The 25,977-nt window shown below is 45.5% G+C and overlaps 1 protein-coding gene across 1 annotated transcript in view; it reads right to left on the reverse strand.

The window, feature by feature from the left end:
* Positions 1–25,977, reverse strand: part of LOC139276996 (cadherin-22-like) — a 750,218-nt gene that overhangs the window by 256,541 nt on the left and 467,700 nt on the right. The window contains exon 7 of the mRNA XM_070894995.1: positions 22,819–22,955. Within this exon, the coding sequence (XP_070751096.1) occupies positions 22,819–22,955 (137 nt within the window). The remainder of the gene's footprint in view (positions 1–22,818; positions 22,956–25,977) is intronic.

Consider the following 25,977-nt stretch of genomic DNA (forward strand, 5'->3'; position numbering starts at 1 on the left):
ATCGAAACCATCCGTCTGGTGACCCAGTGGACCGAACTTAAAGAATTGCGCAGGCTCTCCCCTTTAAGTGAAGGGGAGAGCTGTGGTGATGCGACGCCGTGATAACTAACAGCGGCGGACACTCCGTCCGCCCCTCTAGACTGCGAACTTACGCTTCCCATTATGACCGACTTCTGGTCCACTGAAAAAAAAAAGCCAAAGAGCGGACTTTCACTCAAGAGGCCACCTCATCCACCGTCAACAGAAACAGGGTAGGTGCGCCCTATTTCCAGCGGTGGCCAATTCCGGCCCGACCGAGTTCTCCCCCAATGTCTGGACCCTCACCATATTGTTTGTACATGACAAAATGGCTCAATATTCAGAGAGCTTCGAATCATCTATACCATCGTGCGTCAACCTGCACACGTTAGTATTTCAGGTAAACTGTTCAAGCCACCAAGCAATGTTTGACTTCATTCATTTTTGAACAGGAGTTGAACTAAACAAAGAGTATCCATTCAGAACAGACATATCCCGATGAACATGTTACAAAGAGCTGATTGTGCAGCCAATCATGTGTATCGGTCGCCATTACCATAGGATCCTCCCAGTGACAGAGCTAGCTGAAGCCATTAATTAAAAATTCAATATTACAGCTTGAAGTCTTGTAGGATAAAGCACAGAAATCTCCCTATTTTAATACAGGAAATCTACCGCAGAAGAGTTCTCTAGAATTAAACAAAGTGACCAAAAGATCACACAATTTAGGTTGGTCTTTTTCAGGTTTGTACAGCCTGTGAGGGTCGAAAGTGTTTGACCATAGCTGAAATCCTGAAATATACTCAATATGAAAAATTTCCTTTGCAACTTTACAACCTCCTACTTCTGCTTTAAGAAAGTTACATTTATAACCTTTTCTATAGTTCAAGAATATAAAAAAGCCCATTTATTCAACTCTGTTGTTTTAAATCCATATACAGGACCTACTCAAACTATTATCATCCTTCCCTAAAATTGGTGCAAAGGTGACTTCCTATTGCTCCCACTTGAATCAAGAAACTTTAACTGAGCTTGTATTCACTACACTAGTAGCCATCTATCCCATCAAGTGTCATTAAGAGCTGAACTCCCTCATGATTTAAGTGTAAAACATCTGCTCCTTAATTTACATTCATCTGAAAGTTTCCTCAGCTTAAAATGTCCTCTTCTGATGGTTCAACACAGAAACTTTCGCAGCAAATCCTCCAATTCCTTTCCTTAAGAAAGCAATGAATGAGGAAAGGATATCTGGCCCATCAAATCTACCCCTTCTGATGGGCCATGCACAATTTGTACTGCCATGGATGCTTCAAAAAGTACCCCATTAACTTCAATGTGGAATAATTTAATTCATCTCCCATTCATTACCCACATATTTAATTTCTATATAAGCCCATGTGGTGGCTGGTGTGTAACGGCCACCACACGTTAAAAAAAATCCATGCACAGGCATCTTTCACCCTTCAAGATGTAGTTTGGGATCTGGAATTTTAGGTCCTTCATTGAAGCAAGTCGTCTTCGCTTTGTGGGACTGCCTATGATGATGATGATAACTATTTAATTTCTTTGAATATAATTTGTCTCCACAAAATTAGTCACCTGACCATGTTCCATTTTGTTGTTGTTCCATTTTGTCCCATCAGAAATTGTGTTTAGAAGTAACCATAGCATGCATCAGGAGGGGGTAGTGTTATTGTTAAAACTAGCAACAAGTCAAGCATTCAGGTCTTTCAGTCCCATATCCCTTTGTTTGTTCCCTGTATTATACCGATTTGAGTGCTGGAACATGCGAAACATTGATGAGCAGAAGATACTAACGGCAGAGATGAGTTGGTTGAGAGGAATATTTGGAGTGTCTGGCATGCAAATAATCCAGAAATATATAATATGAACAATGCTTGGACAAGAAACAATGCTTATACAGGAGATCCAAGAATGATGACTGCGATGGTTTGGGCACGTATCAAGATTGGGAGCAGCTAGAACACCTTTCATGGCCCTGCACACAGGGAGGTCAAGGGACTAGACGCCGAGGAAGACCAAGGCAGCGCTGGATGGACAATGTCAAGAGACTTGTCACAGAAAGAGATTTAGATAACTAAAGCGACCCGGCTAATTCAGAACCAACAACATTGGAGTGAATTCATTGTTGCTGCTGAGGTAATGGACAGGACTTTTGTAGTAGTATGTATATATAGATAGATATATATATATATATATAAATCTGTACTGGTGTGAGCTGCGGCTCAGTGGGTAGCACTCTCGCTTTGAGTCAGAAGGTTGTGGATTCAAGTCCCACTTCAGGGACCTGAGCGTAAAAACTCCAGTGTACTGCTGAGGGAACGCTGCATTGTTGGAGGTGCCGTCTTTCGGATGAGACATTAAACCAATGCCCTGTCTGTTCTCTCAAGTGGACATAAAAGATCCTATGGCACTATTTCAAAGAAGAGCAAGGGAGTTATCCCCGGTGTCCTGGCCAATATTTATCCCTCAATCAACATAACAAAAACAGATTATCTGTGTCATGTATCTCACACTACTGTATATAACTGTATCTTACCATGCTATACATGACTGTAACTAGATATAACCTGTAACCACAAGCATACTTTACCACCAGGGGTGCACTTGCAGGAGACACGGCATACCTGTCCCACACAGGTAATATAAAGGCAGGTCTCAGGCAAGTGTGGCATTCGAGAGCTGTGAAATAAAGGTGCAGGTCCAGAGTGACCTTGACTTCAGCATGTGCCTCGTGTAAGTCTGTACTGCAGGGTCAGGACTTTACAGTGGCGACGAGTTACGGGATCACTGAATCCACAGAATGGCTACCAATGGCTCAGATGAGAAATACAATGCCGGAGACAATTGGGAGGACTTTATAGAAAGGCTCCAGCAAAGCTTTGTAACCAAAGACTGGTTGAGCGACGATACGGTAGACAAGTGAAGAGTCCATCTCTTGACCAGCTGTGGTTCGAAAACATACGCCTGAATGAAGTACCTGCTGGCACTCGAGAAACCAGCAAGCAAGTCGTTTGAAGAATTGAGCACACTGGTGAGAGACCACCTGAAGCCAGCGAGCAGCCTACACATGGCCAGACACAGTTCTACAACTACAGACGCCGTGTGGGCCAGAGCATACCCGACTTTGTGACGGAACTTGGGAGGCTGGCTAGTTTATGTGAGTTGTCCAATGAACTAAGGAGACAAGTACTGAGAGACTTTTTTATTGAAGAAATAGGCCACACAGGCATATTCCGAAAGCTTATAGAGACCAAGAACTTGACCCTAGAGGCAGCAGCACTGGTCGCACAGACATTCTTGGCAGGAGAAGAAGAAACGAGGTTGATCAATACTGCGGGTATGACAACGAACGAAACAGCAGAACAAGGGGTTCACAGCGTGAAACAAGCCGCTACCCCCACACACAGACAAAGGCAGGAGAGCAGGCCTTCAACAGCAGGCAGTGGCACCAGAAGCATTCAAGGGCCACATGAACGGCCGTCCACACCTCATCAACCCACAATGCGAGCAATCAACTATAGACTGAGAGAAGCTCAAGAGAGGTCAGCCAGATGCAGCTCATCCTTCGGAAACAATGGAAGCGGTCTGTGCTGGAGATGTGGGGGAAGGCACTCAACAAGGGGGTGTCGATTTCCGCATGCTGTTTGCAGAAACTGCAACTATACAGGGTATCTGGCCCGCATGTGCAGAAAAACAGCAGCTCGGCTGGTATACGAATCGGAAGCGTCGGAAAGTGAACCAGAAGACTGTGGGGACAGTGCCCGGAATGCCGAGGCACAGTGGGTCAACATGATCAATGGCCACTGTTCTTACAACAAGACGCCTCCAATAATGATGAGAGTCCTACTCAATGGGATACCCGTCAACATGGAACTGGATACCGGAGCTAGTCAATCTCTCATGAGCGTCCAACAATTTGAATAGCTGTGGCCGTACAAAAGCAACAGACCAAAACTCACAAGGATCGACACCAAACTCAGGACCTATACCAAAGAAATCGTCCCAGTCCTTGGCAGCGCCATGCTCTCAGTCACACACACAGGGACGGTGAACCGACTTCCCCTGTGGATTGTCTGCGGAGATCTCCCAGCACTGTTGGGGAGAAGCTGGCTCGCAAAACTAAATTGGAAATGGGATGATGTTCACGCCATGTCATCAGAGGAACAGACCTCCTGCTCAACAGTTCTAAGCCGTTTTGAACATCTCTTTCAGCCAGGTGCGGGCACTTTCAAAGGGGCTAAAGTTAAAATCTACATCACACAGGATGCCAGACTGGTCCATCACAAGGCTAGAGCTGTGCCTTATGTGATGAGGGAAAAGGTTGAACACGAACTGGACCGGCTTCTGCGGGGAGGCATTATCTCACCCGTGGAATTTAGCGACTGGGCAAGTCCCATCGTCCCCGTCATGAAGCCTGATGGATCCGTACGAATCTGTGGGGATTACAAGTCTACCATAAACAGAGTCTCCCTACAGGACCAATACCCGCTGCCCAGAGCGGAGGACCTATTTGCCACGTTGGTTGGAGGAAATCTTTTCTCGAAACTAGATCTCACATTTGCGTATATGATGCAAGAACTGGCCGAAGAATCTAAGCTACTCACCACCATCAACACATATCGAGGCCTTATTTATGTACAATCGATGTCCATTCGGCATCAGGTTGGCAGCTGCTATATTCCAGCGCAACATGGAGAGTCTGCTCAAGTCCATCCATGGACGGGGTTGTGTTTCAAGATGACATACTCATCACGGGCAGGGACACCGACTCCCATCTCCGCAATTTGGAGGAAGTACTAAGTCAATTGGATCGGGTAGGCCTAAGAGTTAAGAGATTCAAGTGTCTGTTTCTCGCACCCGAGGTTGAATTTTTGGGCAGAAGGATTGCCGCTGATGGAATCCGCCCAACAGAATCCAAAATCAAAGCAATTCGTCTGGCACCCAGGCCCCGGAATGTCTCGGAACTGCGTGCCTTTCTCGGGCTACTCAATTACTTTGGGAACTTTATGCAGAACTTGAGCACGCTGCTGGAGCCTCTCCATGTGCTACTCAGAAAGAGGTGCGATTGGTTTTGGGGGGACGCCCAGGAACGCGCCTTCAATAAGGCACGCAACCTTCTGTGTTCCAACAGTGTTTTAGCCTTTTTTGACCCAGGTAAAAAAAAATAGTTCTTACATGTGATGCGTCAGCGTACGGGGTCGGGTGCGTTTTACAGCATGTCAATGATGCGGGCAAATTACAACCCATTGCTTATGCCTCCAGGTCACTTTCGCGGGCGGAGCGCGGGTACGGTATGGTTGAGAAGGAGGCGTTCGTGTGCGTGTACGGTGTCAAAAAGATGCACCAATACCTTTTCGGGGCCAAGTTTGCGTTAGAAACCGACCACAAACCCCTTATGTCCCTGCTATCCGAGTGCAAGGCAATAAACGCCAACTCCTCGGCGCGCATTCAGCGGTAGGCACTCATGCTGGCATCCTACGACTACACAATAAGGCACAGACCAGGCACAGGCAACTGTGCCGACGCGCTTAGCAGGCTACCCCTGGCAGAAGAGTCCGACGAACAGGACTGTGAGATGGTCATGGCAATCAATGCCTTTGAATCCACAGGTTCGCCCATGACGGCTCGCCAAATCAGAGCCTGGACGACCAGCTACCCCACTTTATCCTTAGTCAAAAGATGTGTTTTAACTGGTGACTGGGCAGAGGCTCGCAATGCCTGGCCCGAGGAGATCAAACCTTTCCATAGGCGCATGCATGAACTATCACTACAGGCAGACATATTGTCTGACATGGGGCAGCCGAATAGTTATGCCCTTGCGAGGCAGAGAGGCGTTTGTCCGGGAGCTCCACCGCGAGCACCCAGGGATCGTCCTTATGAAGGCCATAGCCAGATCCCACGTCTGGTGGCCTTGCATTGACACGGACTTGGAGCTCTGTGTCCGGCGGTGCACCATTTGTGCCCAACTCAGTAATGCCCCCAGGGAGGCCCCCCCTAAGCCCCTGCCCTTGGCCCACCAAACCATGGTCGCACGTGCATGTAGACTATGCGGGCCCATTCATGGGCAAAATGTTCCTTGTAGTCGTCGATTCATTTTCAAAGTGGATCGAGTGCACCATTTTAAACTCGAGCACCACCTCCACCACTGTGGAGAGCCTTAGAACCATGTTTGCAACGCACGGCATTTCTGACATATTGGTCAGTGATAATGGTCCGTGCTTCACCAGCGCAGAATTTCAAGATTTTATAGTTGACCACGGCATTAATCACATTAAGACGGCACCGTTCAAGCCGGCTTCCAATGACCAGGTGGAGCGAGCAGTGCAAATCATTAAACAAGGCATGCTAAAAATCCAAGGTCCCACGCTGCAGAGCCGCCTGTCGCGACTGCTGCTGGCATACAGATCTCGTCCACATTCGTTGACTGGGGTTCCCCCCGCGCAACTATTGCTGAAACGAACCTTAAAGACTAGGCTCTCGTTAATCCTCCCAGACATGCATGAAATTGTTGAGGCAAAGCGCCGGAAGTTAACTGAGTACCACGACCGAAATTCGAGGGGGAGGTGAAATGAGATAGGGGACAAAGTGTTTGTGCTAAACTATGGCAGGGGTCCAAAATGGCTTGCAGTGACAGTAACAGGCAAGGAAGGAAACAGGCTCCTGGTTGTACAAATGGACAATGGCCAAACTTGCCGGAGGCATGTAGACCAAGTAAAAAGTAGATTCACCAACAAGCCTGAAGAACCAGAGGCATACTACAATGTGGAACTCACACCACACTTGGTGGACAGACAGAGGGAACAACCTGAGGAAAGGGCAGTCTCAACAGACAGCCCAGGTGAGAGACCAGCAATCATACTGAACGAAACAGACAGCCCAGGCGAGATACTAGCAATCCCACCGAAAGAAAAACAGGCACCAAGGCAAACAACTGAACCACAACTAAGATGCTCCACGCGAGAGCGTAGACCACCTGAGAGACTGAATCTATAAAGACAATAAGACCTTGGGGGAGGGTGATGTCATGTATCTCACACTACTGTATATAACTATCTTACCATACTATGCATAACTGTAACTAGATATGATCTGTAACCACAAGCATACTTTACCACCAGGGGTGCACTTGCAGGAGACACGGCATACCTGTCCCACACAGGTATATAAAGGCAGGTCTCAGGCAAGTGTGGCACTCGAGAGCTGTGAAATAAAGGTGCAGGTCCAGAGTGACCTTGACTTCAGCATGTGCCTCGTGTAAGTCTGTACTGCAGGGTCAGGACTTTATAATCTGGTAATTATCACATTGCTGTTTGTGGGAGCTTGCTTGTGCGCAAATTGGCTGCTGCATTTCCCACATTACAACAGTGACTACAAAAGTACCTAATTGGCTGTAAAGCGCTTTGAGACGTCCGGTGGTCATGAAAGCTTGTTAAATCCAAGTCTTTCTTTCTTTGATGTCTATGATCTTAAAATCTTTTTAGTATCAGATAGCCAACAAATACCTTTTTTTAATGAGTTAATGGACATGGCATTGATACATTTGGACAGGTAAATTGTACTTGAACTCATTCATCGTATATAGATTTGCTGTTACCATTTGCCATATCCCACAACCACGCGAGAGTATTTCAGTACAGATACCATCTGCTGTCTGCCCAGGACCACATATGGCAGCAACTATAATGTCAAACTGCATCCATTTCATTGAATGATTTTATTTCCAGTGCTTTTTAAAAAATAGAAATCCCTGCATTAAAGAGTAACTCTATTCTACTTTTTTAACCTTTACATTAGCATGAGGGAGATGAGAAGAATTTTATTTCACGAAGTAAATTAATGTGATCTGAAACACACTGTTTGAAATGGTGGTGGGATCAGAGTCAATAGAAACTTTCAAAACAGAACTTGATAAATATTTGAAAAGAAAAAGAAATGCAGGGCTGTGGGGAGAGAGCAGGGGAGTGGGGCTAATTGGATTGCTCTTTCAAAGAGGTGGCACAGGCACGATGGGCTGAATGTCCTCCTTCTGAGCTCTAGGATTCGAGGTGATCTTGGTATCCAGGGGCAACTAATGAGTGTGCGCTTTGATAGGAATTTTTTTTTAATAGAATTTCACAGTATAGAAGAAGGCCTTTCGGCCCATCTCCGTAAGAGCTATCAACTTAGTTCCATTCCCCTATCTTTTAACCATCTTCTCAAGATTTATTTTTCAAACATTTATCTACTTACCTTTTAAACACCATTTTGAATTCTGCTTCCACCACTGTTTTTAATAAGACCTAACAACCCTCAAAATTGTTTTTAAATCTCCTAAACTCTCTCTTCTATATTTTGATGATGATATTTAAATGTATTCCCTCTAATTAACAATTCACCAACCAGTGGAACAGTGTTCCTGGTCAATGGTGGGCCTTTTGGTACATCGATGCTTATTCATTGACACGCAGTGACACAGAGTGAGGAGATGGGAGTTCTCCAGATTTTCGCTGCTACTAATGTCAGTAGAGGTGTGCTGGAGATGTTACTATTTTTCACTATTCACTGGCTCCCTGTACAATCCATCCCTCCAATTGAACAAGAATTAAATTGGCTTGTAGCTGTAATCAGAGCAAACTCATAAGGGAGGGGAATAGATACATCATTGAGAAGGAATTAAACTGTTAATTTGACTTATCTTCTGCAATAAACCTAGAGGGCTTTCTTGATTCTTAATTGTTGGGTAATTTTATAAAAATTAACATGGTTGAACGTTTCAGAAGCAAGCATTTGGCAGCTCTGGGAATTGAACCGACAACCTTACAGTTCAGGGAGAGTGCATTAATTGTTGCACTAACAATGCCAGTCTGTAACACTGCTACTCTTCTCTATCTTTAGTTTGAATTTGATAAATTAATCTGAGTCTCTCACTTATCACTCTTGTTATTATGTTAAACACCTTTAAAATCGAAACTAGCACAGTGGGTTGAAAGACAAAGGCTTCTCTCTCTGTCTCTGTCATCTGCAACTGCCCTACGTGAAATCAGTGTCGACAACCTCAACCCACTTCCTAGTGGGAATGGGTCCATTGAACAAAACTGACACCAATTTAGTACAAATGAGCACCAAATTGTCAGTCTGATTCAGAAAGGCTGGTATGGGAAATTTCACAGGCAAAGTAAGGAGTACATTCGGAAGATAGAGTTGGCATACGTTGTTGTCAAAGCAGAGCCCTATATCTGAGCGACACTATTTGTCATGTGCTATTGCTGGTTGGTCCCATGATAGTGAGCTGGCAGTGGAAAGGTTGCCCTGCTATTGTGATCTATACCTTGTGATAACAAGTCATCTGATTCCTTACTTCAGTAGTAAGCTCCCAGTATTTGCCAAGTAAGTAAAATATAATTAAAGTTTTATAGTCACAGAATCATACAGCATTGGAAGAGGCTATGTGGCTCATCGTGCCTGTGCCAGCTCTTTGGTAAGGCTATCCAATTAGTCCCACTCCTTCTCCTTCACTCTTTTTCCATAGCCTGCAGATTTCTTCTTTTCAAGTATTTATCAAGTATTTGAAAATTACTGACCTGGAAATCTCTGCCTCCCTGGATCTGTACGGAGTGTGTACGGACCCGGAAAGGCATTGCAAAAGCCAGACTGGCTTTTCCGATCTGTCAATCATCCTCTGCATCTCAGGAGCGAGGACATTTACATGGGTAAGATTGCGGGATTTACCCATATCTTGTCCAGTAAATGTTCTCAAAACTCTTGCGCCTGATAAAAGCAGGCGTATAGCCTACTGTTACAGGTGTAAGAGTTTTAAAACCTACAAAAATATAATTAAATTAAATTTTTTAAAAGCATTTTATTGTTTAAAAACCCTGCTCACTAAGGTAAGTTTATTTTTAACCCTAATTACAAAACTTAAAAAAAAATTGGAAACATATTATTTTTTCTAAGGCATTTATTAACGTTAATTTCAATTAATTTTAATCATGTGAGGTGTGTTTTTATTTTTTATTATGGTGTTTAGTGTGTTTGTTTTTTTTTCAATTAATAGCAATGAGAACTCGTAGATACGGAGTTCCCATTGCTATTAATGAGAAAGCTGTGGAATACTGTACCTGATTGGCTACGTGGGAACCTGGAGGACGGGAGCGCGCTTCACAGTGCGGGAAGAGAAGGCCTCCCCTACGGAATCCCACGCTCCTCCAGGACCACCAGGTAGATTCATAGAAATTTTTCAGGCCAGAAGCATCCGCCCGCGTGAAGCCTCCGACCACAATTTCTGGGCCAATATTTAATCCGCCCTTTCAGACAGTGCATCACAGGTAATAAGTACTTACTGTGTAAAAAAAAATTCTCCTCCTTTCCCCCTGGATTTTTTGCCAATTATTTTACATCTGTGTCCTCTGGTTATCGACCCTCCTGCCAGTAGAAATAGTTTCTCCCGATGTACTCTATCAAACACTTCATAATATTGAACACTATCAAATCTCCTATAACACTCTCTGCTCTGAGGAGAACAATACCAGCTTCTCCAGTCTCTCTATATAGCAGAAGTTCCTCATTCCTGGTACCATTCTGGTAAATCTTCTTTGCACCCTCTCTAAGGCCTTGACAACCTTCCTAAAGTGTGGCACCCAGAATTGGATACAATACTCCAGCTGGGGCCTAAACAATGATTTATAAAGGTTTACCATAACTTCCTTGTATTTGTACTCTCTGCCACTATTTATACAACCTATGGCCTTTTTATCAACAGTCTCATGCTGTAATTTTACAGAGACACAAATGAAGAGTTGAAAAAGGCTCTTATTCTGATGACAATGCACAGGCTATTTGGCGATGTTCCTCCTGTGGAATGCCTGGATTTTGTTGTACCTCTTCAAAAAATTCCTTATGGCCCAAGAGTCCTTTTTGTGTCCTGAACTGCATTTCTTTCAGCCACATTTTTATTTCTGAATTGGGGATTGGAAAACTCTTTTTCTTTGAGTTGAACAATGGCTTTAATTACGGATTTAGAAATTACTGCAACATAAAAGATTAGTAGCGATTTGAAGCAGCACAAAACACATTTTCCATGGTTTATGGCTACTGTTGAACAGAACGGACAGTGAGGTGACCTTGGACCCTATTTAAGCCTTTGTGAATTCAACTGAAGATATACCTACAGCTGGACTGAAATCAACATTTTCTCGAGCAGTCACAGGTCAGCATCCTTAAACTGCTTGTGCACTTAGCAGTTGATATAAAACAGGACGGGATAGTCTATTCAGCCCCTTGAGCCTGATCATAACTACCCGGATTGGTTCCATAACCATTAATAACTTTGCCTAACAAAAATGCATCAATCTTATTTTGGAAATTTTCACTTGAACCCTTGCCTCAACAGCCTGTTGGGGAGAGAGTTCCAGATTTCCACTGTGTGAAGAAATTGTTCCTGATATCATCCTTGACCCAGGCGAGCTCTAATTTTAAGGTTATGCCCCCTTTTTCTGGACTCCCCTACCAGAGGAATAGTTTATCTCTATTTTACCCTATGAACTCCTTCAACCATCTTAAACCACCTCAATTAGATCAACTCTTAATCTTCTATACTTAAGGGACTACAATCCCTACTCTATGCAATCTGTCCAAAAAATGTATTACTGTTAACCCTGGTATTAATCCAGTGAATTTTTGCTGCACCCACACCATGGCCAAAATATTGTTCCTGAAGTGTGGTTCCCAGAACTGAATGCAGTACTCTGTGCATAAGAATATGTAAAGCTGCTCTTCATTACAATTTTGATATCAGAAATGTTTACAAGGATCTGCTGAAACAATAATGTGTGGAATATATGATTCAGAATATCATTAAAAAAAATAGGATCGTATTTTATTCAAGGGATTTGGATATGGTGGAGTGAAGACTGACTTCAGCAGTGGAGCAAAACCGATGCTAATGAATCGGCAGACTTGAATTGAAAAGAATATCGGTCGGGGTGTAAAATGTCAGCGGAGGAAGGTGGTGGGGGGAGGGGTAGGTAGGGCAGGGAATTCACTATCAATTGTTTGGCGCTACTGCTGAAATCGACTCTCACCCTCAGTCACTCTAGTTCTCATCAATCATAAATAGCCATCAGGTTAAATTGTGATGTGCACCTTGTACTTGCTAGATTTTCCCCTTGGCAATTCTCACTGAGACTGCTAAATTGTGATCCCACACCCACTTGGAAGTGGATCAGGTTTCGCTCTGTGCTGTCAGATCCTATGTTGCTACTCGGGACAGAGCAAAGATAACTCTTTCAAAGGACCACCACAGGTAGGCTGAATGGCCTCCTCCTTTCCTATAAAAATCTAGGAAACTCTTATTATATGTTAATTCAATCTCAGGGTGTGGCAAAGACACCAGTTATTGCCCATTCGAGTTGCCCATAAAAGGTGGTGGGGCCTTAGTAAACTGAGTGGTTCGCTAAGACTGCTTAAGAGAGCAGTTAAGAGCCAACCCTATTTGTGTGGATTAGAGTCATATGAATGCCAAATGGCAGGCTTCTTTCCCTAATGGACTTAGTGAACCAGTTGGGTTGTTAGATAATCCGACAGCTTCATGCACCCTTTTACTGGTACCTGCTTTTTATTTCCAAAGTTTTAAAATTGCATTCAAATTCTCAAACTGCCGTGGAAGGATTTGAACTTGTATTCTCTGGGTTGTTGGTCTAGACGTCTGGATTACATATATTGCATAGAATTTACAGCACAGAAACAGGTCATATGGCCCAACTGGTCTTTGCCGATGTTTATGTTCTACACGATCCTCCCCACATCCTAATTCATCTCACCCTATCAGCATAACCTACTATTCCTTTCACCCTCATGTACTTATTGAGCTTCCCCTTAAATGTATTTCTCCTATTTGTCTCAATTATTCCTTGTGGTAGTGAGTTCCACATTCTTACCACTGCTTGGGTAGAGAAGTTTCTCCTAAATTCCCTATTGGATTTATTAGTGACTATCTTATATTTATGGCCTCTAGTTTTGATCTCTCCCACAAGTGGAAACATTTTCTCCATAACTACCCTACCAAACCCTTTCATTATCTTAAAGACCTGTATTAGGTCACCCCTCAGACTTCTCTTTTCTAGAGAAACAAGCCGCAGCCTGTTCAATCTTTCCTGATACTTATAAACCGTCAGCTCTGGTACCTTCCTTGAGAATCATTTTTCCATCTTCTCCAGCATCTCTATATCCTTTTTATAACACAGAAACACAGAAGTAGGCATACCTACTTCTTTTAAAGGTTTTTTCCGCCGCGTTCGTTGAGGCGGCCTCTCCGTTGATTTTCGACTTAATTTATTTTTTGACGTTGGACTGAAAACTGGTCATAGTGGGGGCGGGAGTTCAGCGGTAAGGCAGGCTGAGGGGCTGAATTTGGGGCGGGACCGGGACTCCGCCGCTGTCAATCGGCGGCGGAGCGGTGGTGACATCACAGCGCGTGTGCATCACCATGCTCTCTCCCCTGCTTTAAAGTGTAGAGCATCCGTCATTTTATATCTTCGGTCACTGGGCCACCAGGGAGGATGTTGGCCAAGAGGGGGTGCCAGGCTGCCCATTAATGGCCCGGCCGAAGCCGTGGGCACTATTTTGCCGGTCAATCGGGAAGTCGCCCGGCAAAAATAAAGACATGGCGGCCGCGGCAATGGGCCCTCCCCTTGAAGGGCCGCTATGCTGCCGCGCCGCACAATCTCCGGAGAAGGTGCACTGACAGAAAAAGCTGTCGGGGCATCTCGCGGCGGGGCAATGGTTTATTTAACTGAATTTCGGTGGTTGCATTTTTCAGGTGAGGGAGAGCGGCAGTGCATGTTCTGATGACGCATTCGCGGTGGTCATCAGCATCGGGGCGGAATCGAGTCCAGTCTGAAAAACCCCCAACCTGAATTTGGGTCGGGGCGGCCAGTTAACCACGGGATTCCGCCGCATGGGCAGTAACGGGTTTACCGAGACCCTGAATTTCAGCCCCCAGAACTGTACACAGTACTCCAAGTGTAGCCTTATTAACCTGCATCGCTACTTTTAGTGACTTGTGTATTTGTACCCCGAGATCTCTCTGCTCCTCTGCCCCATTCAGACTCTTATTATCCAAGCAGCATCTGGCCTCCTTATCCTTCCTACCAAAATGCACCACCTCACACTTATCTATATTTGAATTTATTAGCCAGCAAGTGCCATATTCTAATCACCCTTGGGTTTCTCCTGAATTCCTTATTGGATTTATTAGTGACCCCTAGTTTTGGACTCTCCCACAAGTGGAAAGATCTTCTCTAGGTCTACCCTAGCAAACCCCTTCATAATTTTATAGACCTCTATTAGGTTACACCTCAGCCTTCTCTCTTCCAGAGAAAAGAGCCCCAGTCTTTTCAATCGATTCTGATGGTTATAACCTCTCAGTTCTGGTATCATCCATGTAAATGGTTTTTGCATCTTTTCCAATGCCTCTCTATCCTGTTTGTAATATGGAGACCAGAACTGTGCACAGTACTCCAAGTGTGGTCTACCCAAGGTTTTATATAAGTTGAACATAACCGCTCTCTGGAGGACTAATCCAGTAACATAACCACTGCACTACCGTACACATTAGAGCTATATAGTGGAACCCTGACAATTGGCAAACAGATAGAGGGACCGAAATTCAGCGTCCCAAAGACTTGCCAAACGGCCAGCAAAATACTGGCCCCGGGTTCGGCCAGGTCGCCAACAGGCAGCCTGGCACCCCCTCTTGGGTGCCAGGCCGCTGGCCAGCCTGAAATCCTCTCTGGTGGCCCAGTGGTCAAAGCTAAAAAATGCTTGAATCTCTCCCCTTGAACGGAGGGGAGAGAGCGTGGTGACGCACACGCGCTGTGACAGCACCACGTTGATTGACAGCGGCGGACTGCTCCACCGACCCATTTTCAGCCAGTCAACCTGGCTTTCAGTCTAAGGCCCACCCCCCATTATGATCCATTTCCTGTAGGACTTTGAAAAAAATTCAAAGTGAAAATGGATCTACTCACTGCACCAAGAGTTCCAGCGGTGAGCACCAGTTAAAAACTCAAAGGTGCGCCAGATTTCTGGTGCACCTGAATTTCAGCCCCGGAGTCTTTCATCCATCAGACTGGCTGGAGTTAAACCCAAGGTCGCAGGATAAAATGACTGCAGGTCAATGCACTGCATGAATTAACCACCAAATCCAAAGGAGCTCATTATTTAAGAGAATGCTTCAACTTTATATAATAACTATTGATTCTGAGATAAGCTCCTCTAATGATCAGTTAATGCCTCTAATTCATTTTTGATATGTCCTTACTATACAATATAAATGCACACGAGGCCCATACTTGAGAGAAGCTCACTCTATTACCAAGACTTCAAGAGACTGAAGGTTGGTGGAGCTTCCCCTTTCATACCTGAAAGTCCACGTTAGGAGTGTCTCCCACAAGTTCGCCCCCTGTGGTCAATGTTCTCAAGGTGTACAACCTAGGTCAGCTTATACATGGGTTACAATAATAGCTGAATACATGACAATTTTTATTATTTTGTCTGCACAGCAAAAAAAGGTCATCGACCTGAAACGTTAACTCTGTTTCTCTCCCGCTACAGATGCTGCCTGAGCTGCTGTATTTCCAGCATTTTCTGTTTTTATTTCAGATTTACAGCCTCCGCAGTATTTTGCCTTTGAAAAAAAGTTACAAATGGACAACTTCTACATAAGTAAGAACCAATACTGTTTGCTGATAAAGTAATTCTAGCAGCCTCAGTAAAACATTCACCTTGAAACTTGTATTTTTTTAAATGTAGATGGTGCGATAAAAATGCTCTGTGCATTAAATGAAAGCTGCTCTAAATTTAGAATTGTATTTTACTTTTAACCCATCATGGTGCTATTTACATGACAGTTTGAGTGTTGGTGTGAAGTGGTTCGCGCTTCATGCTGAAGCTAAACCTAGGCAGTGTAAAGGGTATTAAGGCCTGAACTGACTCTGAAGTGAAGTCAAGGAGACTGTTTTTTTCCGGGAGACTCACCCCACTTCACTCTAATATCAGGCCGACTACGGATTCAGACTGTGTCTCCACAATTACTGCAGCTTTGATGATTGTTGGAACCACCTCAAACTGATGCTGCATTTGGACAGAGAGTGCACCCTAAGTGAAGAGAAGCTAAAAACCGGAACGAATTCACCCTTGATGTCTGACTTTTTAAAGTAGAGCTGCTTGCTGTTCTAAATGTAACTTTCAGTAAGTACTTAGCCCATAAAACACTGCCGTTACTTGATTCTACCAAACGACAGGAGGTGCTGACCAGTAAAAAGTCCTGTCTGCTACACCACAGAATCTATACTGAAAATGCAGAAGTGCCATCAGCAGATCTGTGGTGCAATTTGCAGCTCGTGAGTGCTTTCATTTCATATTATACCTGGGTGTGCAATGCTTTGGTCTTTAAGAGCTGCTCGGGTGCATTACATGTACTCAGGTGCATTACATATAATGTTTCTATTATATGTTGGTGCTGACAGATCTGGGTATTCTCATTTACGATTTATCAGACAACAGCACTAAAATGGCCCTCTTCAAACCTCGAGACCCATGAAATTCAGGCAAGTCTTTGAGCACCAGATTTTCAGTCTCCGGGGCCGTGGGCAGGACATCCCGGCACGACACCTGGTGCAAATAGAGTTGGCACCTTCTGCTAAATCCAGGACGGGACATTGGTCAAATTCCAGACTGCAACCATCTCACACTGGCAGATACTTGAAAAGGGTAACGCCAACTCTGACAGAGCCTATGGATATCACCCTTCCAGCCGTCAATTACAGGATGCCCCAACATGAGATGTTGTGACGTGAGGAAGAGTTTCCCCATCTCTTGGACAAAGAGATGCCAGATGTTACCAGGATCACAGATACTATTATTCCATTGAAGGAAGTGGCAAAAAAAATCACATAAACATTTCTTTGGTCACATTTCAAGGCTGTTAAATCAGATCTCAACTGTTAGTCCAAAACTGCATGTGTGGCACCCCACACACAAAAGCTGCACCTGTTCTTTTCTTTTATTCGTTCATGGGATGCGGGCATTGCTGGCAAGGCCGGCATTTATTGCCCATCCCTAATTGCCCTCGAGAAGGTGGAGGTGGCCCTCTTGAACCACTGCAGTCCGTGTGGTGAAGGTACTCCCACAGTGCTGTTATGGAAGGAGTTCCAGGATTTTGACCCAGCGACAATGAAGAAATGGCGATATATTTCCAAGTCAGGATGCTGTGTGACTTGGAGGTGAATTTGGAGATGGTGATGTTCCCATGCGCCTACTGCCCTTGTCCTTCTAGATGATAGAAGTCACGGGTTTGGGAGGTGCTACCAAAGAAACCTTGGCAAGTTGCTGCAGTGCATCTTGTAGATGGTACACACTGTAGCCACGGTGCGCCGGTGGTGGAGGGAGTGAATGTTTAAAGTGGTACATGGGGTGCCAATGAATTGGGCTGCTTTGTCCTGCATGGTATCGAGTTTCTTGAGTGTTGTTGGAGCTCCACTCATCCAGGCAAGTGGAGAGTATTCCATCACACTCCTGACTTGTGCCATAATAGATGGTGGAAGGGCTTTGGGGAGTCAGGAGATGAGACACTCTTCTTGCCACAGTATTTATATGGCTGGTCCAGATAAATTTCTGGTCAATGGTGACCCCCAGGATGTTGATGGTGGAGGATTCGGCGATGGTAATGCCATTGAATATCATGGGGTGGTGGTTAGACTCTCGTTTGTTGAAGATAGTCATTGGATGGCACTTGTGTGGCACGAATGATACCTGTCACTTATCAGTCCAAGTCTGAATGTCATCCAGGTTTTGCTGCATGCGGTCATGGAATCCTTCATTACCTGGAAATTTGCGAATGGCACTGAACATTGTGCAATCATCAGCGAACATCCCCGTGACTGACCTTATGATGGAGGGAAGATCATTGATGAACCAGCTGAAGATGGTTGGGCCTAGGTCACTGCCCTGAGGAAATCCTGCAGCGATATCTTGGGGCTGAGATGATTGACCTCCAACCACCACAACCATCTTCCATTGTGCTAGATATGACTCCAGCCAGTGGAGAGTTTTCCCACTGATTCCCATTGATTTCAGTTTCACTAGGACTCCTTGATGCTTCACTCGGTCAAATGCTGCCTTGATGTCAAGAACAGTCACTCTCAGCTCACCTTTCATATTGCCTTTGACATCAAGGCAGCATTTGACTGAATATAGCAACAAGGAGTCCTAGTAAAATTGAAGTCACTGGGAATCAGGGGGAAAACTCTCCAAGGGCTGAAATCCTACCTAACACAAAGGAAGATGTTGTGGTTGTTAGAGTTCAATCATCACAGTCCCAGGATATCGCTGCAGGAGTTCCTCAGGGCAGTGTCCCAGACATAACCATCTTCAGCTGCTTCGTCAAAGACCTTCCTTCCATCATAAGGTCAGAAGTGGGGATGTTCGCTGATGAGTGCACAGTGTTCATTGCCATTCGCAACTCCTCAGATGATGAAGCAGTCCATACCTGCATCAGATCTTGGGCTGATAAATGGCAAATAACATTCGTGCCACACAAGTGCAAGGCGATCTAAGAACTGTTAACCACAGTCTGCCAAATAGCAAACATTTGTTCACAGCTTTCTTACATTATTGGATTAAAGGTAGACTGACTCCATCAGTAGAGGGACCACCCTGGTCCTGTGGTGAATGACAAGATTCATCTCTGGCAGGTGATTTATGGTTCAATTGGCTGACGTGGGGGCGGGATGGTAGTGTGGGGAGAGTGATAAAGTGAGGGGAAGAACAAGATGGAGGGGAAGAAGGTGGCGGCTAACGGTGGGGGAAGCGAAGGGTGGGGGGGAAGCAATAGCAGGTGCTGGCTGAATAGAGGGAACATTTGGGGATGAAATTGCCCTTTTTTTTAATAGCCCCATTAGTACCTTCCAGGGGCGCCCGGGGGAAGAGATCGATAGAGCCTCCGAGGAAATTGCCCTGGAGGTTTGGGGGGGGGGGGGTGGGGATTTAGCCTAGGGCTGGCACACGTACGGCGATGACGTCATCGCAATGCGCACTGACCCCTTTGCGCCCCGCGGGGGGAATTGCCCAGCAGGCGGCGAGGATGGTGCCGGCCGATGTCACCGCCAGTTTCATGGGTCGCGAAGCGGGACGACATCCGCCGCCGGGGCGCCCCTTAAAGGGTAGGCCCTTTGAGCTGTGGGCCGCCATATTGTTCTGTCAGCTGACTCTGCGGTCGGCCCAACGATGGCGGCCCTCGCCTCGACCCTGCTGCCATCCTGCAGCCCCAACTCTCGTCTCTTTTGAATCCCCCACTTCCTTCGCTCCATCATTGGCGGCTGTAACTTCAAACATCTAGTATTCCCTCCCTAAATCTCCCTGTCACACCTCCTCCTTTTAAGATGCTCCTTAAAACCTACCTCTTTGACCAAGCTATTAGTCGCTTGTCCTAATGCCTCCTTCTTTGACGCGGTGTCAATTTAAAATTTTTTTATTATGCTCATATGAGGTGCCTTGGGTCGATTTACTCTGTTAACGGTGATTTATAAATGCAAGCTGTTATTGTTTTTAAACTTACGCTACATACAAACCGTGCTGTTCATAAAAATGGCACAGGCTCTGGTGGTGCCTATGTAAACTGTCTGATTATGAAGCTGTATCCACCACCATCTCTTGTAGAGGCATGAAGATTAGAAGACTGCGGACTGATTACAATGCCCTTTGATGTTGGAGCAGTCTCTTTGAAGGTTCTCCTTGATAATCATAACCTGAGCAGACTAATATCTCTAGAAATACAAAATAATGGCCTCAGAATCTTGTCACATTCCAATGGTTACGCTTTTCAACAAGATTGGATTTTAACACCAGTCAGCAGTTGGAAATTACACTGTTAGATTTTCAACAAGGTGAATTCATAAAATAAAGCTCTGCACAGGAATCCATGGTAACAGACAATGGCATGTGTTTTGTTCAACCAGGCACAGATATGAAGCAAAACCAACAATACATTTACTCCTGATATTTGCATTGAATGAGCTCGGCAGGCTAGCCTAGTGGTTATGGTGCTGGAATTCTATAGGATTACCTCACATAAGAAACATAAGAAATAGGAACAGGAGTAGGCCATTTGGCCCCTCGAGCCTGCTCCACCATTCAATACGATCATGGCGGATCTGATCTTGGCCTCAACTCCACTTCCCCGCCCGCTCCCCATAACCATTGACTCCCTTATTCTTCAAAAATCTGTCGATCTCCATCTTAAATATATTCAATGACCCAGCCTCCACAGCTCTCTGAGGTAGAGAAGTCCAAAGATTCACAACCGTCTGAGAGAAGAAATTAATCCGCATTTCTGTTTTAAATGGGCGGCCCCTTATTCTGAGACTATGGCCCCCTAGTTCTACATTCCCCCATGAGGGGAAACATCCTCTCTGCATCTACCCTGTCAAGCCTCTTCAGAATCTTATACGTTTCATAAAATCACTTCTAAACTCCAATGAGTATGGATATACTCACAATGTATATCGCTCCCCAACAACCCAAGCAACCCTCCTCCTCCCCCACTCCAAATTTCCACAGGTGCAGATCAGCTTTTGCGACCTCGTACAGGGGGCCATTTTTTAATGTGGCAAGACAGTCGGTGTCGGCAGGGAAATCAATCATGGAGGGAAACACAGCTGCGGCTGATTTTGTCCTCATCTGACACATGCGGACATCGCTCGTGAGGGATTCATCCGGAGCGGGAACCATCCTGATTAGGATGTCTTTCCCTCCCTCGGCGCTAACCACTGCTCTGACTATGATCAGCATGAAGAGGAAGCCAGGGACCATTCTGATCCAACTCCACAATGAATGTGCACTAGATCATGGAGACATCAGGAAGCGATAAAATCTGTTGCACATAGGGAAAAAAAAATAGCTTTTTAAATGAAAGGGCTGCAATTAAATAAAGCTTCTTGCGTTGACATTGCTCTCGGTACACGAAGCTATGAGTAAAGAGTGTGAGATCACCCTCTAGTGACAAGAAGCTAAACATCGTCTCCCAGATGAGTTTATGCCTCCCGTCAGTTGGAGGATATCTACTCAGAAATGTATTTTTACTGCGCGGATGAAATGAGAAAAATGAATTAGATGCCCGGGACCAGATGTTAGAGGAGTGTTGTGCACATTAAACAGAAATTGTTTGGAGTAAGGAGATACGGTGAATTGAACCATGGGTCAGTCATATCATCCAAACTCAGCCACTTCTATGTATTCAAACTCACTTTGAAGAATGCTGGCCAAGAAATAGAATTATTAAGTTCACACTTAACAACCACAAGAGAAATGTACAACACTGGCATGGAAACCAAAGTGAAAAAGAAATACCAACAGTATAAGGCCATCACATAGAATTACAGCACAGAAACAGGCCATTTGGCCCAACTAGTCCATGCTGGTATTTATGCTCCACACGAGACTCCTCCCACTCCTTTCTGTCTAACCTTTTTTCCCTCATGTGTATATCTAGCTTCCTCTATGCTATTCACCTGAACTACTCCCTGTGGTAGCAAGTTCCACACTCTATATACTCTCTGGGTAAAGAGGTTTCTCCTTGTCGTGTTCATACTCGATTTATTTGTTGCACGAACCCTCACTAGACAGGCATTAGGACCCTCCAAGAGCTATTCACAGTTGCTGTAAACATGCTGGTTCATGCTGGTTTTGGGTCACCATTTTGGGAGTTGCTATAAAGGACACAGTTAAGTTACATTACTCCTGTTTCAGTTAGTCTGTTTATTTATGTACACAACACTCCTGAATTCCAAATTGGATTTATTAGTGACTATCTTGCATCTATGGGCCCTAGTTTTTGTTTCTCCTCATCTTCTCCACGTCTACCCCTTTGAATGCTTTCATAATCTATCATAGCCATAAGTCTAGGCCCTGAGTCAAGAAAATAAACCCAAGGCATGAGGTAGATGTGTAACTGGGTGTTTATGTGGAACGGAGAAGATGATGGCCTTATAAGAGGAACTAAAAACATGAACACATGAGAAATTTGCTGAGAAAACATTATTCAGTTCATTAGGTTCATTCTTATTACAGGGCTGACGTTTTGGGAAAGTGTTCAAGGGATCACTTCAGGGATGTGAAGACAGAACTGTGCTGCTTTGAATATGAAACTGGTGGATAAAATATTCTGAGGTTAGACACTACAGTCATCATTTTCGTGTTTATCAGTGGTTGCATCTGTGGTATTCGACATGCCTTTTAAAAACTGCGACAAATACAAAGTGATAACATAAGGCTGTATATTCAAACACAATAAAGTCCATAACTTAGAGGCCTGTGAAGACTCAAGGCAATCACTTATACTTAGCAAACCTATGGAGGTTGATGCCTCCCGGGCCCATTTACTTCTGAATAATTCTTCTGACTGTTTTATTGCTTGTGCTTACCATCTATCCCTTGGATGAAGTTATGCAATATAGTTTATCGGACTCCCTGCTCCCACTTTCCCCTCTATCAGTTTTCCTCACTCTGTGCTACATTTGTTCTCTCTGTGCATTTTACCCATTATTACATCCTTATTTGTTCTATTTTGCACCTGGCTCCTCTCTATAAATATCCTGTGCCTATTTAGCTCTTGATTTTGTTTCTCGCATACACAGAAATATTTTCACCATGCAAATTGGAACCAGCCAGTGGATTATCTCGTCCTTTCGATCGAGCTAAAGTGATTGGAGACCAAATGGGTATGTTCAGAGAGTCACGTACCTGCTTCCATCGCGATCACGGTGATATTGTGCCAGCCCGCTGTCTCTCGGTCCAGTCGTTTGGCAATGGTGATGTCTCCGGTGTTGGCGTCCACATTAAATATTCTCTCCAAGTCAGTGTTACGGTCGATAGAGTACCTGTCAAATCATCATCCAACAACAATGGATTAAGAGCATTACTGAGAATATAAAATGCAAATTGGATAAATCAGCCCAACCCCTCTTCCCCCCTCATCTAATAATAACATAATGTTTTCATCTAAAACAGCTGAACGAAAACTAGGAATTAAACTAAGTTTTATTCAAATTATTGGGTGAGGTGATCTGAAGCCCAAAGCCCTCATCCAACCAAAAGGGGAGATTGGAAAGGTCAGGGTGGGGGAGATTTGAAGGGTCGGGGGTCGGGGAGAGTGGAAGGGTCGGGGGGGGGGAGGAGATTGGAAGGGTCAGGGGTCGATGAGAGTGGAAGGTTCGGGGGGGGAGATTGGAAGAGTCAAGGTGGGGGAGATTGGAAAGGTCGGGGGGGGGAGAGTGGAAGGGTCGGTGGGGGGGGAGAGTGGAAGGGTCGGTAGGGGGGGGAGATTGGAAGGGTCGGTGAGGGAGATGGAAAGGGCTGGCTGGGTGATTGGAGGCCTCAGCTGGGGAATGCAGAGGAGGGAGGGATCGGTACGATTGGGGGTTGGGGAAGGGGAAGATCGGATCGCGGGGAGCGGTGGGGTGGGGGGAACAGGTTAGCGTAGTAGGCTATGGGGAAATCACCCAGCCAGTGTTCAGTTTAAAATGGAAGTAAAATCTAAGGCACATTGCGTTAAAATATGTGAATGTGTAACCCGCCGCCTGGGAGCGCATTGGTCACCTGCAACCCCATTCAGCCTCAGTTAAAAGGGAGGTTTGTGGTGGGCTGGCTTCAAATTTGAGACTTTCTAGCGGCCCACCTGACCCAAACGCACCCGGTTTTTGGGAGTTAAATTTCTCCCCTAAGAGTTGTATGTGTGATGAAGAGGGTTGGTGCTGGGAACAAAACCTAGTCTAAATTCAGTTCTGTGATGTTAATTAGACTTTGCATCAAGGGAACATTAAGACAGTTCTTCCTGAAATTCTAAGCAGAACAATTAGGCATGAAATAGAAAAACCAATCAATCCTGAATTATGGCCAGCTATGTACCATCAGTCGTGACCAAATTGGTTGATTAGCACCAATTCATTTCACTTAGGAACCTTACATCTGAGAGAGAGGAGAGAGAGAGAGAGAGAGAAATCTTTTTATCCCACCTATCTAGGCCTGCTTTAATCTGGTATCATTAAAATGAGAGAACGAGTGTGGTGCCTACTCCGTATCTATTTCTTTCACCTGGTGCTTTCAATTCCCAAATGGTTTGTCTTCATGGAGAGTGACTGCGATTCCTTTTATCTCTGGGGTTTGTAAATATTTCTCCCTTTTCTCACAATTCCTCGGGTTCTAACTTTCCCATCAATGCTAGAAACTGACCATAATACTTTGTACCGCTGGAATCAAGGCAGCTTGTATGTGACTCTGACTTGCATACACGATCTCCTTGAGAGAAGGCAAAATGCTGAAGTACCTTCCTGACCACCAAGAGCAGTTAAAACAGTGAAGACTCCATTCATAACGTCCCGAAAAAGACTGGCGATTTGGTGCTTTCTACCCTAGCAACCTACTATGTGTGTGTGTGGCCATAGCAGCACAAAAGTCGAACTTCTCGCGTCTTGCTTTGAAAGTCGTCCATTTTTACTGAGTGTAATAGTCAGTTTAATTTGAATCATCTGTTTTATTCTCATGTTGTCCCATGCTACATAATAACAGTCACTACCCTTCGAAATAAATTTTAAGCCCCAATACGTGTGGGCTGGGGTCCTGTGGGAAGTTAAAATGTTAAAACTCTGAATCCCGACCAGAACCCACCTCCAACCTGCCCGCTTTTGGTTTTAATGGAGGCGGGACGGGAGTGCATGCCTCAGAGTTAACCACCACTCTAAATTTAATGGTGGCTGGTCGAGTTTCTCAGGCCTCAGGAAACCCGCCAGCTAATGGAAGGCGAGGACAGCTGGATCCAAGAGGTAAGTGCCTTTCCCCCTGGATACGGTGCCCCTACTAAACCCACACCACACGATCAGAGACCCCTGCCATGACTCCGCCGATCCGCGCCTCCCCTACGCCTCCGATCGCCCCACGTGTTCTCCCCCTACGCCATGCTCCTCCAGACCTCCAGTATCGTCTGCCTTCCCTCGTCCCCCCCATCCTCCTCTTCCCCACTCTACTCCTGGCCTTCCAATGATGCTCTGAACCCCCTCTCTCCCACGTTCCAACAGCCCCCAATCTGGCTGGAACCCCCCCACCCCGTTCCTCCAGTCCTGCTCCAGATTCCGATCATTCTCTCCGAACTGCCCGCCCCCGGACTGGCACACATGTGATCCCTCCCACCCTCCTTTCCTAACAGCCTACCTGTTTGCAGCCAGCTAGTCTGTCAATCTGGCTGGCTGTGGGTGGGAAACAGAGGTTTGCCATGCAAATCAGGCACTGCCGTTAAATTCTTTACTGCAATGAATACATGCTCAATTCGGTAAGCTTCTGCCCATAACTTATAGGGCCCAAGTTTCCACAGGATAAAAAACGGGCCCCCTCCGAGCTGGGCGCCCGTTTTTCGCGCCTAAAACGGCGCCAGAAAAAAAACGCGCTATTCTCGAGCGCTTTGCAGCTCCTTGTCTGTTTGGCATGTCACCCGGGGGGGCGGAGCCTACACTCGTGCCGATTTTGTAAGTGGGAGGGGGCGGGTACTATTTAAATTAGTTTTTTTCCTGCCGGCAACGCTGCGCGTGCGCGTTGGAGCGTTCGCGCATGCTCAGTGTGAAAAAAACATTGGCACTCGGCCATTTTTGTAGTTCTTTGTAGCTGTTTAATTTTTGAACATTTTTTAATAAAAGCACATTGCCATCAGCACATCAGCACTGAGGCATCTTGCAGCCTTCTCACTGTCTCCTTCCCCTCCCCACCCTCCACGGCAACAAACGACGGTTTCCTCCCCCTCCCTCCCCTCCGCGGCGGCACACGGCTGTCTCCTTCCCCTCCCTCCCCTCCGCGGCGGCAAACGGCGGTTTCCTTCCCCACCCCCCGCGGCAACGAACGATGGCTGAAACACTT

This window comes from Pristiophorus japonicus, chromosome 12 (genome assembly GCF_044704955.1).
Source record: "Pristiophorus japonicus isolate sPriJap1 chromosome 12, sPriJap1.hap1, whole genome shotgun sequence".
Classification (NCBI taxonomy): domain Eukaryota; kingdom Metazoa; phylum Chordata; class Chondrichthyes; family Pristiophoridae; genus Pristiophorus; species Pristiophorus japonicus.